The sequence below is a fragment of the Platalea leucorodia genome, assembly GCF_965183815.1.
Source record: "Platalea leucorodia genome assembly, chromosome: 2".
NCBI lineage: Eukaryota > Metazoa > Chordata > Aves > Pelecaniformes > Threskiornithidae > Platalea > Platalea leucorodia.
In genome coordinates, this window is record NC_138824.1 from 59,811,632 (window position 1) to 59,828,946 (window position 17,315).

Genomic DNA, 17,315 nt, shown 5'->3' on the forward strand with positions numbered 1-17,315 from the left:
GTCAAAGATTTACAACTGTTCTGTGCACTACATTCTTCTGGTGATTCCTAACTTGGCTCAAAAGCAAAAAGAAACTTGAACAGGAATCCAACTTGTTTGTATAAAGTATTACTACTAAATAATCATAGAAGGTTTTAAATCATAGAAGATGAGCATACGCTCATGATGAATACTTGCAGCTTTGAAACTGCACTCCTGTGAGAGCAGAAAATTCACAAGTGTAAATTCCTGTAATCAAACTTGTATTACTCCAAATTGCTCAATTAATCTTCTATCTCTGTCTCCCCCCCCCCCCCCCCCCCCCCCCCCCTTTCCTAGGCACATGTGTATGTGGGGAATGCACGTGCCATGATGTGGACCCAACTGGTGACTGGGGAGATATTCATGGAGACACTTGTGAGTGTGACGAAAGAAATTGCAAAGCAGTGTATGATAGATATTCTGATGACTTCTGTTCAGGTAAGGAATATATATAAAAGGAACTTATGTGTAGTTTTATAACAAAAGCATCCAATTGGTCTGATCTTGCTCTTCCTTAGTGCTCCAATTCTCATTTTCCTAGCTTAAAATATACAAAGCTTTAGCTGATTTTTTTTTTTTTTTTGGAGTGGACTTTTTAAATTAAAAGACATAACTCTGTAAAAAAAAGTAAAAACGTTTCCAGTTCTAAAGCTTTCTTAAAACGTCTTTTTTTCTATGCCTTTTAACAAATTCTGTAAATACGAAATACTTTCATGTGCCCATCTCCCTTCTAATACTCTTGTCTTCAGTGTAACCTAACATATATTGGAGAATGGTTGAAACTTTAAAATATATATATATTGTTGTGGTTTAACCCCAGCCGGCAACTAAGCACCACACAGCCGCTCACTCCCCCCTGCTAGGATGGGGGAGAGAAACAGAAGGGTACAAGTGGGAAAATTCATGGGTTGAGATAAAGACAGTTTAACAGGTAAAGCTGTGTGTGCAAACAAAGCAAACCAAGGAATTCATTCACTGCTTGCCATGGGCAGGCAGGTGTTCAGCCATCTCCAGGAAAGCAGGGCTCCATCACACGTAACGGTTACTTGGGAAGACAAACGCCATCACACCCAATGTCCCCCCCTTCCTCTTTCTTCCTCCAGCTTTACATGCTGAGCATGATGTCATATGGTATGGAATAGCCCTTTGGTCAGTTGGGGTCAGCTGTCCCATCTGTGTCCCCTGCCAGCTTCTTGTGCACCCCCAGCCTACTCACTGGTGGGGTGGGGTGAGAAGCAGGAAAGGCCTTGACTCTGTGTAAGCGCTGCTCAGCAATAACGAAAACATCCCTGTGTTATCAACACTGTTTTCAGCACAAATCCAAAACATAGCCCCATACTAGCTACTATGAAGAAAATTAACCCTATCCCAGCCAAAACCAGCACATATATATATCCTTCCTTGGGGAAATTTAAATTTGAAATTTTTTAGATCAGATTTTGTTGTTTCATGTTATATGGCAGGGAGAGGACAAGTGAGAGGAAGAAATTTGAGGAAAAGTGAATTGAGTTAATGAAAAACAGTACTCTGAGAATACCAATTGACCTGAGAACAAGTAGAGCATCAACGTGTGGAAAATATGAATGTGTTGCAGTGTATTTAGATTGATGCTCCATGTATCAACTAACAAAAGCCAAGATTCTGCGTGAGACCTTGCATACAGTTTTGTATAGTTATTGATAAAAAGATGCTAATACTGAGCAGGACAGAAGGACTTTGATCAATACACAGCATGCAGTTTGTACGAACAGGAACTTTGCAAAAACGAATGAGGGTGGTTTCAAAGGGACTTGACAGATTACAGGTTGTCAGCTCTAATGTGTCCTGTAGAAACCTGATCTGGCCTAATTAATAGTAGGAAGAATGCAGTCACATCAAGGAAAATAATGATGTGGTATATTCTCCTGTTACTAGAATGAGAGATCTCTCGTAGAAAGATCATAGGAATTGTCTGTAATAGGGAGAGAAGGCTGAAACAAATGTGGTACATAAAATTCTTAGCTGCCTCTTTGCCTATTATAAAGGTGAAAGGTTTCTCAGCTGCTGTGTGTGGTTTTTGGGTTTTTTTTTAATAAATATTGATGAATCACTAGCTAATAAAACGAGGAAATAAAAAGAAAGAAGCATTTCTAAAAACCTTCAGTGAATTCAGTTGCTTGTTATTGTTTCAGCCACCTACAAATGTTACATAGGTTTATTTAATTAATAAGCTGGAAGGATGTAGAACTGCAGTCATGAGAGCAGCAAGAGGATTCACTTTGGGATGTTGTCAATTTTTGAATGTATTATTGCATTGCTGAGTATGTTTTTAGCACTCAGGGACTGATCAAAATGTCAGCATCAACTAAGGAATACAAAGCTAAAAAACCAACATGGTAAATGTGTTCTGTAGTTAAAGGTGAACACAAGAGTTTCAAATCTAATGAGATTCAAGCAAACGTGTGGCATCTACAGCTAATGCTGCATCACCGAAACAGGGCTTGAACTCCCTCTTTCCCGGACATTACTGCCATTGCTGCTGCTGCTGCCCAGGGTGGTAATGGTTGTAAGAAAGCATTGTGTAAGAAAGTATGGGCAGTTACAAAGGAGTTGGGGGGAAGATACTGCCATTTGACATTGGCTAAAGGACTGTTACCGTGTTCTTTGTTACGTAAACATAACTGGAAATGAGCAAACCTTACGAGAGACAAAAGGAGGTACTCATATGGCTTGCTTGGTGTAACTAAAACTCATGTCGAACTACAGCTTAGTTTTTCTATCTAATCAGCAAAAATTTTAGTACTACTTCTTATTCTTATCCCTTCTCTTTCCATTGTGTTTTAGAAAAGCCTATTTTAGCCTTAGCTGGCCATCCAAGTATGCATTCCTCAAATAGATTGTGCAGAACTCTCCGTTTTAACATGGAGCAGAGTGAACAATGTCTTATAGTCCTGCTGTTTAGTCCTGTTTCAGAAATGGACAAGATACATAAGTATTAATTTTGGTTTATTGTGGTAGACAGACAGAATTTGCAATTAAATCAAAGATTTACTAGCAGGATTATAACTGGACAGATTTTTTATTTGTTTACGTGAAATAAATTTACTTAGCGCACAAAGTGTGCATGTGTTAGGTGTGTCTGCAAAATATCCTCATTTTTCTCACAATTATGTGTAAATTGATTTAAGATGAATCCAAGAGGGATTAGTCAGATTAGGGAAAATAATCCAGCTCTCTTAAAATGTACATCAAACAGAGCTGCTACAAAACTTTTGCTGTCTTGTTCTACCTACCTAATAGGTAGAGACAGGAAATCACATTGTCCTGAGTAGCAGATTGAAATGATAGGAAATCATGTTTACGTGTAGAGTTTTACTGTAACTGAATGAAAGGCTATGTTTATTTCATAAACTACAAATGACAGGAATTGACAGCCCTGCTGTGAGGATTTAACATCACACAACAGCAGCTCCCTACAGAAGCTTCATATGGCTTGGGGTGGCTGTCAATTTGCAGTACCTCATATTGGCAACCGGATGCCTTCTCTTAACATCTGAAGTGCTGTTCAGTATGTTACTGAATGATTTTCTTTCAGAGGTGTTCACAACATTAAAGTGATTCTGTTCCTTTAAAGGGAGAACAGATTTCATGACTTGACATAGAAAGAAAAAAGGCTTCCATAAGAAAATTCCTACATTCACACATCTCGTTAGCTCCTTTACTGTGGCTCTAGCAAAGAAAATATTATATAAAAGAACATCATCCCTTCATAAGTATCTATCTGGATCAGAGAACATATGTCCAGTTTGCAACCTGTCAGCAGGTACATGTGAAAGCAAAGGACAGAATCATAGAATGGTTTGGGTTGGAAGAAACCTTAAAGATCATCTAATTCCACCCCCACTGCCATGGGCAGGTCTACCTTCCACTAGATCAAGTTGCTCAAAGCCTCATCCAACCTGGCCTTGAGCACTTCCAGGGATGGGGCATCCACAACTTCTCTGGGCAACCTCTTCCAGTGTCTCACTACCTTCACAGTAAAAAATTTCTTCCTAATATCTAATCTAAATCTACCCTCTAAACAAGAGGAAGCATTTAATGCTTTTTAAGGTAAACAAATAATTAATATAAAGAAAAGTTATTCTTGTGAAATTAATAAGACTTGTATTCAGGGAACTACTCTGATAACTCACAGAATGCTTGCTTCCTCCCATTTTCTCTTGTGAACTGATAAATGCATATGTTTTAGAAATATAATATAAGCCAGTCTGAAAATGCAAGTACGGTTAGAAAGAAATATAAAATCTGTGTTACTATGGTTTTCAAGAAGAACCTGGATAGACAAGTGAGCATCAGAGCAATGCTCTGATGGGTCCTGTGTCCAGTGAATGATGACTATGTGAAAATTGTGAGAGAAGATCTAACCTGCTATCAGAGCTCATGAAAATAAATTTTGTGGCAAGGAATGTTTTTACTGATGCTCAAGCTTTCCTCATCCAGTGCAGGGAACATTTTGTATTGCCAGAATCCCACTGCTTTATGCAAAGAGCATTAGGCTCATGATGAAGGGAGCTGGGCAATGAGCTTGGTTTTTCTTGGTCTGGATATGGTCTGCACTGGTTTGAGACTTGGAATTGGTGTGACATTGCTTGTCTCTAGTGGATCACGTTGATTTCAAGTAAATAAAAGATGATATATTACTTAGAGAATATGCTGCAACTGTGGTAGAAAAAGAACATAAAGGTAAATGAAATATTGCCTTATGACGGCCCCACTTTTCCAGATGGTGGTGAGATGTGTATTTGTAACCTTTATTCCACCCTTTTGCATGAGAAACGTGTGCCAAATGGCAAAACATCCCTTAATAAAAAAAAAATTAAAAGGAAATATGGCTCAAATGGAATGATAGACCAATGCTGTTTTCAGAAAAAAAGTACATATAGTGAATTGATTGTATTTTTTGCCAGTCTGATTATTTAATGAAACCACAACTTTGATAAAGTTCATCTAATCATGAGGTTTTAATACCTATCATCAATATGGGGGCTAATCTTTAATCATATTCATTGTAAAGGTCATGGACAGTGTAATTGTGGAAGGTGTGACTGTAAAGAAGGATGGACTGGGAAGAAGTGTGAGCATCCACGTTCTTGTCCATTGTCAGTTGAGGAAAGTGCTAAGAAATGCCAAGGAAATTCTAATTTACCTTGCTCTGGAAGAGGTAAGCACATTTCTGAAAGAATTTTCATGCCCTTAAAATGTACTTCCATCAAAAGAATTTTACAGATGTCCTGCATTACTAGTACTGAAAAATGTGAACTTTCTTGGCTTACTGTGCATGAATCACACCTCTGTAACCTGTGAGTTATAAGAAGGGAGCAGAAGAATACAAAGGTCACCTATTTTTCCTGTCATCTACTGCTTTGTATTTTATTTCACATATCTCAACATTTGTTTTGGAGGTTTTCAAGGATGCTTTGAAGATTGCTGCAGTTAAGTCTTTCCTGAAGATACATTAAAAATATGAACGTATTCTATGTATTCTTTGACAAAACCAGCATGAGATTTTCAGCCTGTGTAAAATGTTGTGGCACCATTGTGATAAGAGCTGTTCAGATTTACACTGCCTAAGAACCTGCCCTACTGAGTGCAGGACTGACTTCTAAAATGCAGTTGTTCTTCACTGCGGTTTGCTAGTTAGCCACTGGCTTTTCATTTGAAAGCATTTCTTTGTGACACTGTAGCCTTTTAAAAAGCTTTGACTAAAAAAATATACATGCAATTGAAATACACATTGCAAGCAAAAGGAAACTTTTCTCAGAAGGAAGAGGACCTGCTAATTTTCATCTGTCACTGTGTGAAATGTGGTTTTCTGCAGAGGGAAGAGAGAAAAGTAAATATGAGACAGACTTTTGCTAGAACTGGTAATTGAAATTGTTATGAATTCTGCCCACTCAAGTATTTGCTGGGAAAGGTCTAAAGCTACTCTTGAATTATTGCATTTGACCTTAAATGTCATTTCATTTGCAATTTCTTCTTTCACTAATACTATCTAACATAGTCAAAATTGTAGGCTGTCCACCCATGTTAGCACTGTGATAATTGTGTTTTTCTCCCCTGGTAAATGTGGAGCAGCTCATAACTTAAATGCAGCATTAGCTGTATCTTAAAAGAACTATGTATTAACAGATGGTTCTTTGCTGTTTTCTTAATTAAGCTACAGTTTTCTAGTAAATTACATCTCTCTTTTCTCGCTAAAAATTCTCAAAGGAATTTTTGGCAACAAGTTAGGTGAAACATGGACATCTGTAGAAAATGAACTGCATTTTATTGTTCGTCATTGCAAGAATTATAACTAAAAGAAAGGAGTGTTGACATTTTATTTATTTATTTATTTATTTATTTATTTATTTATTTATAATACTGGCTCACTCTTTTCCTATTCTTATTGGATGCTGAATGTCTCTTCTCTCATCTGCCTCACTAGGAGATGTGTATGTTGAGCACTTGGAGTCAGTTCTATGATTTAATTGCATTGCACACTATGACAGTCAAATGACAGAGAGAAGAATGACAGTCATAAAACCAAGTTTAATCTCAATAAAAATACAGTAGTAAGTTATGAAACATATTGTTCTATTTATATTTTAAAGTTTGAAAAGTTTTATTAAGTATAGTGAGAAGAGTGAGTTTAAAGATTTCAATATTAATGACAATAATTCTATCCTCTTGACTTTCTGAAAAAAACACCTAAGTATTAATGCTGGCAGTGTTCTCCTGTTGAGACACTAGCAGTGAAATAAGTCCCTTTCAGGTGAATTCATTTGACTGAATGATCTGTTGGTCAAAATTTTTAAATAAAGTACAAGCAGTATCTATTGGAACAAAAGGCTTATTTGATAGCGACTTTCACTGAACGTCCTTTGACTTCCCCACAAGAAGAGATCACCAAGGTTTATGAGGCATGCCAATGGCATAGACGTGGATCTAGGACATAGTATGATAGACAGCTGCTGTAATGAAGGAACAAGAGTTTCTGCATTACATGCTTGAAAAAAATTCCCATGAAAACTGTCATTTTAAAATGGAATGTGGTATCTTGTTTTCGTTCTATGAACAATTTTGTTTAGGAAATTGGGAGAGAAAAAGAGAAAAGATATTTTAGTCTGATCATCTATAATTTACTGGGTAGTGTTTTTTTTTTAGCTTGGATTCCCTGGATTTCCCTTTCTTCCATCATATTTTGGATATAATAAAAAAATGTGAGAAAGTTCCTGTACTGATGAAGTGATGTAAGTGTTTAGTTCCAATGAAAAATTGTCATTGGACTTGCACAGTTAAATTCTTTGGTCCCATTTGAAAACCTACTACTTGTCATTATAGCTTGTCACAGGCAAAAGTGTTACACAAGCAAATGAAAAAAAAAAATTTCCCATCAAACGCAAACTCTTTCAAGTCTTCTGGGGTGGAAAAGGCCATGGACTTGTAACACCATCCCCAATTTTTCTGAAGTCCGTAGGGAGGATTGTGTGACATGGAAGGGAAAGTTCAAAAGGAAATGGAAGTGTTACCTTTTCCACTTGAACATTATTATTATTTTGGTAACCTCCTTGTAATATTTTTCTCCTGGCTACGGTACAAGGACAGTAAGTCCTTATGCAGGTCAGTAATCCACTGCCCTGCTGGAGAAGTTGAGTACTTAAAGTCCTTATTTAATGGGATCTTTTAGTAAGGCAGTTCATGTATGGAAATAGACGCAGAATGGAGAGCCCAGAGATGCAGGTGCATGACTTTATGACTTTGCCATGTATTATGTTTCCTTGAAGAATGCTTTCTATTCATCTGTACCTTTTGTATCTAGGTTAGTCAACAACAGTTGTGACAGCTAATCTACTCTTTTGCAATCACTTTTATTGTCTTGGATAAAGACATTGAAGGACAAAGCATTTTTAGAATTTTTAATGCTATATAGATAGCCAAAATGTGTAGGGAGAAAAAGATAGAACTGTTACAATTCATAGTCTTGTTCTATAGTCTTTGTCTAAATCCTGACATGCTCGGGTTTTCAGGTGGACGAGTTTGAAACTTCAATTGTGATACTCGGTTCCCAAGATTAACAAAATTTAACAAAAATTATATTTCCTAGATGATATTTTCTTGTTGAAATGTTAAGTATGATTTCGAAATGTGATAATCCTTCACTTAAACAGGAGTAAAAAAAATCCATGCTCCCTGAGGAAGCATTGAAGAAATAATCCTTCAAAGCTTTGGACGGCCATTTTTAGTTTTTTGTGCATTTCACAAAACTTTCTCCTATGGAACGTTATAAAACTCCCAATGATTCAGCTTCAATCTTTAAAATCTCCCATAATAATTACAGAAGGTGAACCAGAAAAAAATAAAAATAAAAAAACCCAAACCAAGCCACCAAATCCTGTAAATTCCTTATTAAAAAAAAGGTTTGGGATTTGCCTATTTTTGTGTCAGAGATTTGGGATGGTGGGGGCTTACATTAAAAGGAAAACATCCTTGGTTTCACTTCACAAAATTTTATAATATTAGCACAAAAATCATGGCAAAATGGTACTCTTCAAAAATTTTCAATCAGTCTGAGGGACCAAAAGTTTCCATCTTTGAACTTAATTTTGGTATAAGGTGCTTATTTTATACCTTATACTTTGTTACAGGTAATGATTAATGGAAAAGAAAAGAGAATGTTAGCCTAATCTTACTCTTTTTTTTTTAATGATTCAATGACCCAATACGTTTGTAACATCAAATTTAAAGTACTGGGTTTTTATATATATGTACCCAATTTTTTATTCGTTACCTTTAAGGCAAATTATGTTCCTACATAGGCAGAAATAGAGAAAGCATCAGCAATGCAAACTAAGAGAATTGCTACGTGCCACCTAGATTTTGAGAATCCCAAGTTCCCTTAACTATGAGTCATGTAACCTTAGCAAGAGAAAAAAAGATATAGGAAAAAAATTAACAGTTAAAGAAAGCTTTTTTTTAAGTAAAAAGTGTTTAATATATCAGGGGTACATAAAAGTTGTATTAAAAATTTTAGAGAATTAAAATGAAGCTATGAAGAACATGACCTAATTAGATAATCACTATCTATAAAATGCTATAGATTACAATTTCTCAATCTGCATTTGCTCTCCTGAGAGCAGATGAAGCAGTGAACTTCTATTCCAGACTATAATTCCCTTCCTGATTTTCCTCAGTCACTCACAGGAATAACAGGCTGTTTCATGGGTGCTGGTCAGCATGCGGGGAGAGCAGAGATGCTGCCAAAAATATATTTCACCTGGTCTTAACTGCTTCAGTAGGTGAAGGAGAGAGAAGGCTTTATATTGACATGCTGAGCACTAAGTGAGAATGTCTACATTCTCAAATGATGTTATAAAGCCGGAGGAAATACAAATCCTCTCAGTTACATCAATCAGGCTGTCTTTACCTTCGGTAGTTCCTGTTGTATATAATGGGAGAGAAGGATCAGATGAAGATTTTGGGAATTCAAATACACTACCGCTAGGTACTTTCCAAAAATTACTTTCCCTACAAAAGCATGTGGAGAACAAGGAGAGTTTCTAGCCAGCTTCATTCATATAAAGTGAATAATTCTTTCTACACTTTTATTCCTTAGAGTGTTTTTTTTTACTTGCTGCATGACTTTTCACTATAGATGTAATACTTTCACAGTGAAAGTCTGTCCCTTTTAAGAACACACTGTACAACTAGACCAGTGTCAGAAATAAAGGAAAAGACACACCAAAAAATCCTTATGGTAAGAAATAAAGAGATAACATGTTGTCTTGTCCCTTAATCCTGACAACAAACCACTTTTCTCTTTAAAATGCACATCACTCCCTTGAGTTTCCCCTTAGGGCAAAAATCAGATTTCAAAATAGTTATAATAAAAAAACCTTCAGGAAGACAACTGAAAATAAAGAAGTAGGTTTTGAGAATAATAGATGAAAGCTTTTTTTAAAATAATCTTGTTCTCCTCACTTACCCTTAGTGAAGGCAACCATCCCATGGCAGTGATCCAAAGACAGATAAATGACAAATCTTCTTATTGGTAGTGTATTTTACCATTTTAATCTCTTTTCTATAATTGCTTTTATTTATTTGTCATATAGAGAGAATGAAACTGTTTATCTGTGAAATTCCCCTTTACACTTATGCTCTAGCATTGGCTATCTGAAATATGAAGAGTTTTTTTGATTCTGTACTGAAAAAGATTTTTATTGCTTTTGAAAATTCTCCTAAGTCCTTCAAAATATTGAATTCATGAGTACAAAAGTTGTATGGCATTTTGAAAGTTTACTGACATAGTTACTTTACAGTAACTTTGCTGTTTCTTCTCTATTTAAAATTATCAGATGTTGACTGACTTAGTGGAAAAGCAACATTGCTCAATGCATTATATTAAAGATTCCTTGTGGTGAACTGAGACAGTGAATCAATCCCATGTGTTCAGTGCTGGATTCTGTAATGCATATTGTTAATCTGCAGGATACCATCTCCTGGAGTCTGGAAACAAAGTTTGGAGATAAGGGTCAATGATGACCCCAAAGAGCAGTGCCATTGGCCAGTGGCTGCTGTAAAGTCCTAATCCTTTCTGGGATATCTTGGCTGTACTATTGTATAATATACACTTCATGCTGCTCTGAAACACAGCTCATCAAAGGGTTGGCTGCTACAGGAAATGCTGTAAATTCCTGTTGATACAACACACCATGATATGCAGAACGAAAGAGAAACACACACAGAATAAATCGTATATGTGTACCGACAACAGTGGATGGAAACTAGACAAAAAGATATGTGCTAAATAGGTGCCTAAAAGCAGGTGTAACTATGCAATTCTCTTCTGACCTTTGTGAAGACTTACACGACTGATCATAAATATGACATAAAATAATATATTAAAAAAATATTATTTTATTAAAAATAAAATATTCACCTTGTAAGTAATTTCTGGGGTTAGATCATCAACTACTAGAGCTTCATATAAACTTTTGGATTATATCATTTAGTATATCTTTAAGATTTTTAAATCTATACAAACTAATATAGTAATGCCAACCTGATCATCTCTCCAACAGGTAAGTCTCTACAGATAGGAATGGTGACTTAAAGGGGCAGAAGGGCTGCTGGTGGCATGTGCCAGATCATGAGAGCTAGTTCTGTGCTATTACCACTGGAGCCTTATTTACTATAGTTTTGTGTCCTCACAGTTCTGGTTCTTTTGTTCTAAGTGCAGTTATTAATTAAGGACTTTGGGGTCCCCCTCTGGTATGATATTGCCAAAACCAATCAACCAAAAGAATTTCCTATTTCTATTAGCTACCTATAGAAAAACATTGTTTCTAATGCCTATTGCTTGTTGACTTAGTAAAGGAAGACGATAGTAAAAGTTGCCATTTGAATGATTCACTGTACTTTATATATGACAGGATGGGGTTAGAGCAGAAAAGTGTAAACAATCCTAAGGTAAAATCTAGGTTACTATCCCTGCTACTAGCTCTTTATTGCAGCCTCTTATTATGCAAATTGCACTGTTTAATTGAAGTGTAAATTACTCTAATGTACATCATCTCTGAATTTGGCCTGCTGTTTTCATTCATTTTGCATGACCCCTGCATTCTGAAGGAGGTCTTAAAGCACTATAGTAGACAGCCTGGCAGCAAGTAATGTTATTAGCTGGTGTAACAAGAACAGAACATAAATGCAAGTCATGCGTCACGTCTCTAGCTTTCACCTCATCAACTTTGAGACTGAGCTCCGTTATACATCTGTGTGCTTCAAGCAGAGAGGCACTCTTACTATACTAGTACTTTAATGCCAAATGAGCTGGCATAAGAGTATTTGTTATACAATTTGGTATGCCCTTATATGCTGGACTGGCAGTCTGAACTCCACTTGTAGTCCCTTGAAGTCTAGGAGAAAAAATACAGATAAATAGTTGCATCACACTCCTCCTAGATTTGTCTATCAATAGTTTAGATCACTGATTTTAAACTGCTTCTCTGATTCAGGCTCTGTATGAGTCTCTCTCTGTTAACTGAAGCAGGATCCTCTGGAAGCTGCCTTTTGTTAGGAAAGCCAGTTTGGAACTGCTGAGAGTATTTCACCTTTTTTGCATTTCTGATTTTTTTTAAAATGTAATTTATCTTTTGTTATCAGAAAATGTTCAGGAGCTCAATACTTCAGTATTTCTCTGTAGAGAAAGCTACTTATTTGTCAGTGACCCACCTACAGCACTCTTAGCTATTGTTTTTGCCTTTTACTGTTGCTTTTTTTGGGAGACAGCAAGTAGGGACAGAGGAACCAAGGAAGGACTGTAAATCAAGAGAACATTTCATTTCTGCAGTGAACCCATACTTGCAGTGCTTATAACTCAGTAATAAATAAATGGTTCAGGAAGTACTTTGTTTCTGCGTAAGTGTTTTTTTAATCTGTTCTGCTAGAAGCAGGGTGTGTTGGAAGTTGTCTGTTTCTGAGATGTAGGTGATATCGCAAGAGTGAAGTAGTTCACAAAAATTTCTGTAATAGAATTTGTTAATGTTCTGAAGTTTCCCACTCGTTTTCACAGTGAGATGTTTGAGAGGACGTAAAGAACAGAGGAAAAGTAACATATCTCTTCTAGGATGATACTTAGGAATTAGGGCTGTGGGATAAATGCCCAGTATAACAAAGGAATCTTTAAACCATGGCATCTATGGCTGGCAGAGTAACAACCATGGATGCCACTTCGCAATGAGAATAACTTGACATACTCTTTTTCAGTATAGCATTTTTTGATTTAAATATATTTTATTTTATTCTCACCAGTAAGAAAGGCAGTGTAGGATAAACCAAATTCTGATGTTTAAATGGATATGCAAGAGGCAGGCATGATTATTTATATGCGATATATTTATGTAATTATTCATATGTGATATATTCATATATAATTATTTATTATGAATGTGGTAGCTGTCTGCTACAGACCACCTGATCAAGAAAGGATGTAAATGAAGCCTTCTTTAGACAGCTGAAGGAATCCTCAAGATTGGAGGCCTTGCTCATCACAGGCAATTTCAGTCACCTTGATACTTGCTGGAAGATCGGGATAGCTCAATGCAAGTAATCTAGCAGATTCTTCCCACATCTCTCAAGCCCCTGAACCTCAAAGCAGGGACTAAGGGAATGAAATCCCTCCCATTGTAGGAGAAGATCAGGTTCAAAATCACCTGAGGAACCTGAACATACATAAGTCCATGGGATCTGATGAGATGCATCCCAGGGTCCTGAGGGAACCAGCAGATGTAATTGCCAAGCCACTCTCACTCATATTTGAAAAGTTCGGTGAAATCCCCAGTGATTGGAAGAAGCTAAACATCACACCCATTTTTAAAAGGAGGACCCTGGGAACTACTGACCGGTCAGCCTCACCTCTGTGCCTGGTAAGATCATAGAACAGATCCTCTTGGAAGATATGTCAAAGCATATGGAAGACTGGGAGATTAGAGAGACAGCCAACACGGCTTCACCAAGGGCAAATTGTGCCTGAGTAATCTAGTGGACTTCTATGATGGACTGACTGCATCAGCGCACAAGGGAAGAGCTACGGATGTCATCTACCTGGACTGCTGTAAGGCTTTTGATATGGTCCCTCCCAACATTCTTGCCACTAAATTGGAGAGAGATGGGTTTGATGGATGGACTGTTAGATGGAAGAGGAATTGGCTGGCTGTCCATGTCCAAAGAGTTATAGTCAATGACTCAATGTCCAAGTTGAAACCAGTAACAAGTGGTGTCCCTCAAGGGTTTGTACTGCGACCAATACTATTTAATATTTTCATCAACGATGTATACAGTGGGATTGAATGCACCCTCAGCAAGTTTGCAGATGACACTAAGCTGAGTGGTGCAGTTGATACGCTTGAGGAGAGAGATGCCATTCAGAGGGACCTTGACATGCTTGAGGAGCAGGCCCATGTGAACCTCATGAAGTTCAACAAGGCCAAGTGCAAGGTCCTGCACCTGGGTTGGGGAAATCGCTGATATTGATACAGACATGGGGGATGAATGGATTGAGAGCAACCCTGTGGAGAAGCACTTGGGGATACTGGTGGAAAAAAAATCCTTGAAAATTTTCAAAACTCTGTAGGTCACAGCCCTGAGCAACCTGCTGTAGTAGGACTGCTCTGGGAAGGACTTTGGGCTACTTGACCTCTGGAGGCCCTTCCAGCATACATGATTCCATAAGTCTATGATACAACCTGTGTACAAGATACCTTGTAGTCAATCAGCTTTGATTTCTTGTGCAATTTTGAAGAGGTTGGCATACAACTGTGTAACTGTCCGTTCTGTGGAATGTGTTATTTCTAAGTACGTCTTTGCTGTTTTTAAAGTTTATATACTTGAGAGTAGAAGCAGTTCCATGGAGTAGCTGGAACACCTAGCATGACCATAGATCACCTAAAGCTGCAAAATTTCAAAAGCAACCAGTTGGCTTTGTCATATGTCAATCCTCTTCATCATATTAATGGCTATTAAATCATAGCATGTAACTTCACCTATCATGAAATAACAGCAAAATAAATGATCCATGCACAGATTAGTGCCAGCCATTTTGTGTCAGAATTTTGAAACCTGGCATGTGTGTTATAGTTCAGCTTTGCATTGTTTCTGCTTACTGGTTAGAAAAGTAAAGGAGTGTGTTTCCTTGCTTTTTTCCATCATTCAGCTCAACGTTAGCTTTTCTCTCTGAGATCTCCAGAAAAAAGAAATCAGTGTGCAAATGCTTTATTGGCAGCTGTTAAGAGACGAGATTCTACTTTGTGCCTCCATCAGTGAAAAGGGAGATAAAATGCAGCAATATATTTTTCGTACTCCGTGGGCCAATCTGCACAATCCCACTAGCCAGCCAGCTTGTGTGGTTTTGTTTCTAATGAGCCATATGCCTGTTGTAGTGTATTTGGATGCATAGGTTTAGGTAGGGTTAATCTGATGGATAAGAATGGGTAGGGTACAAAAGGCACAAATCTGTAAAAAATTGAACATACTCATTTCACAGATCAGGGAGGAATGTGTTTTTCTGATGGCTGTAAGCATTAACCACATGAAAGATCCCTCTTATTCTCTCAGTCAGTGCTTCTGAAATGCTACCATCTCTGGACACATTGCAAATTTCCTTCTGTATGTGATGTGGTCTTCCTTGTTCTTGTTCCCTCGATTGTAGTTCTTCCTCCAGCAGACAAGACCTCTTTCATCTGTGAAAGACATCTGTGAAAGAACTTGAAGGCCAGGACTGCCTTCTTTCTGACAGCCGGTTATCTTCTGTACATAGTCTCTTCTATATCCCAGTCTTGCTTGATTATTCTTAGCCTGTATCTTCCTATTTTCAATTGGTGGGAGTCTCTCTTGCTGTTTTCTAAATGTCAATATTCAGTGATTGTTAGTGTGTCTTTTGACATAGTTGGCCTTTTTTTGAGGCACCCCTGTTTTTTCAAACTGTTTGAGCTTGGCTTCTTGTTTAGCAGAGCAGGGAATATAATCTAGAAGGCAACCTGAAAAAAAATTCAGAATGTATTTACCTTATGTCTATATAATATAAAAATCTCAGCATTGAAATTGCTATCTGGAACAACAGCACGTGAGAAATAAGTTTTGCCATAGTGTTGTGTGTGATTTGGGTTAAACATTCAGTAGTGCCTGTTCTCTTTACATTCCAGTGAGATGTATATCTGTAGATGATGCATATATCTTAGAAGAATTCACCATATATTAATAAGATGTAATAGATCACAGTCTTAAGTTATCAGGCCGAATTATGCTGTTTACAACTGAAAGAACATGGTTAGTATTCAGGCAAATCTTTGCATAAGTGGATACTTACAAGTGCTACGCTTTGCAGCAGGCTGGCAATTTTGGAACATTTCCCTGTAGTGGATTGATGTAATTATCATAATTGCCATTACCTAATCAAAGAATGGACTGACACTCATTTGTGCTAGACTTCCTCTGAATCTTTTGTCTAGTCTTTCCTTTGATTGGATAGTGAGCTGCATATAGACCCGCAACACATCAACACCTTTGATGGATGGTATGTGCTTATAAAGTCTAGAAAGGGAATATATTGTTGTCAATGCTAGAAGAGAAACTGCATACACTTAAGCAGTAAATCCTGATAGTCGGAGGTTTGTGGTAAAATTTCTTTAGTTTCTGCTGAAGGAAAACCTTAAATATACTTGCTGTTTTGATATACCAAAATAATTTGGAAGGAGGTAGAACATAAGCTGTTCATTCCAGTCAGAGAAGATATAACCAATTAAAATTAATAATAATTTTTAAAGTAGATGATTAGATTTTTGCTGCTCCAAGTTGTTATCCTATTTTGGTTCACTTCAGAAATGATGTCTGACCTGAAGTCATGATTTATCAATTTCTTGAGTACTTGCAGAGATATGGGAATGATTCTTACTGCTGAAAATATTATTCATTGAAATGTGCAAGGGTAATTGTATGAAGGAATGTTTATGCAATGCATACAACACGAGAGAGAGATGCAGGTTCATTTTACATTTGTGGAAGCATAGCAGCTATTTAAAATGAAAGTAACTTTGAGTACCTTCTCTCTCATAAATTTGGTATATCAAGTATTTGTAGTTTGATCACAGTAACAGGAGGCATTCCAAAAGAATCTCTGCTGGGAAAAAAGAAGCAATTGAGGTGTATGTACATGTTTATGTGAGAGAGCTGATTAGATTTCATAGCCTGTTGACTAGAACAGATACATGATATAAAGTCATGAAGTTGTACGTTGCAGCTAAAAGTGAGATGAAGGCCTGTATTGTCCAAAATTTTTACTCATCCCCGTAATAAATGTATGTATATTGAAACATTACTGCATGAGTCAGCTTGCATTTGGAAATGCAGAACTGACTGGTGTATGCACAACAGAGCATTTTTGTTTACCTGTACAGCTGCCTACAGGGGGGGAAAACAAAGTCAAATCATGATGTTAAATATACGCTAGCTATTGTAAACACAGTTCATCTGTTGAATCTAGACATCAAAATGTGAGACACTTCAGCCTTTGTTTTCAGAGGAATGATAGTACCTCTAAATTGGAGGCAATTTGCCCATTTCTTCTGTATTTCTGTGTTACTATAAGACGAATTGTCATCGTTCATACTTTTCCCTACTGTCCTTAAAGAGAATGACTATCAGGCTAACCTTTAGATGCCTGCATTTGGGTTCTGTGAATCCTACCAGTTTATGAAATTATTTACCCCAACTATAATGTTTTA

General features: G+C 37.0%; 1 protein-coding gene across 1 annotated transcript in view; it reads left to right on the plus strand.

Annotated features, from left to right (window-relative positions):
• Nucleotides 1–17,315, plus strand: part of ITGBL1 (integrin subunit beta like 1) — a gene marked incomplete at both ends in the record, with an annotated part of 143,770 nt that overhangs the window by 70,025 nt on the left and 56,430 nt on the right. The window contains 2 exons of the mRNA XM_082337850.1: nt 319–459; nt 5,075–5,221. Coding sequence (XP_082193976.1) covers nt 319–459; nt 5,075–5,221 — 288 coding nt within the window. The remainder of the gene's footprint in view (nt 1–318; nt 460–5,074; nt 5,222–17,315) is intronic.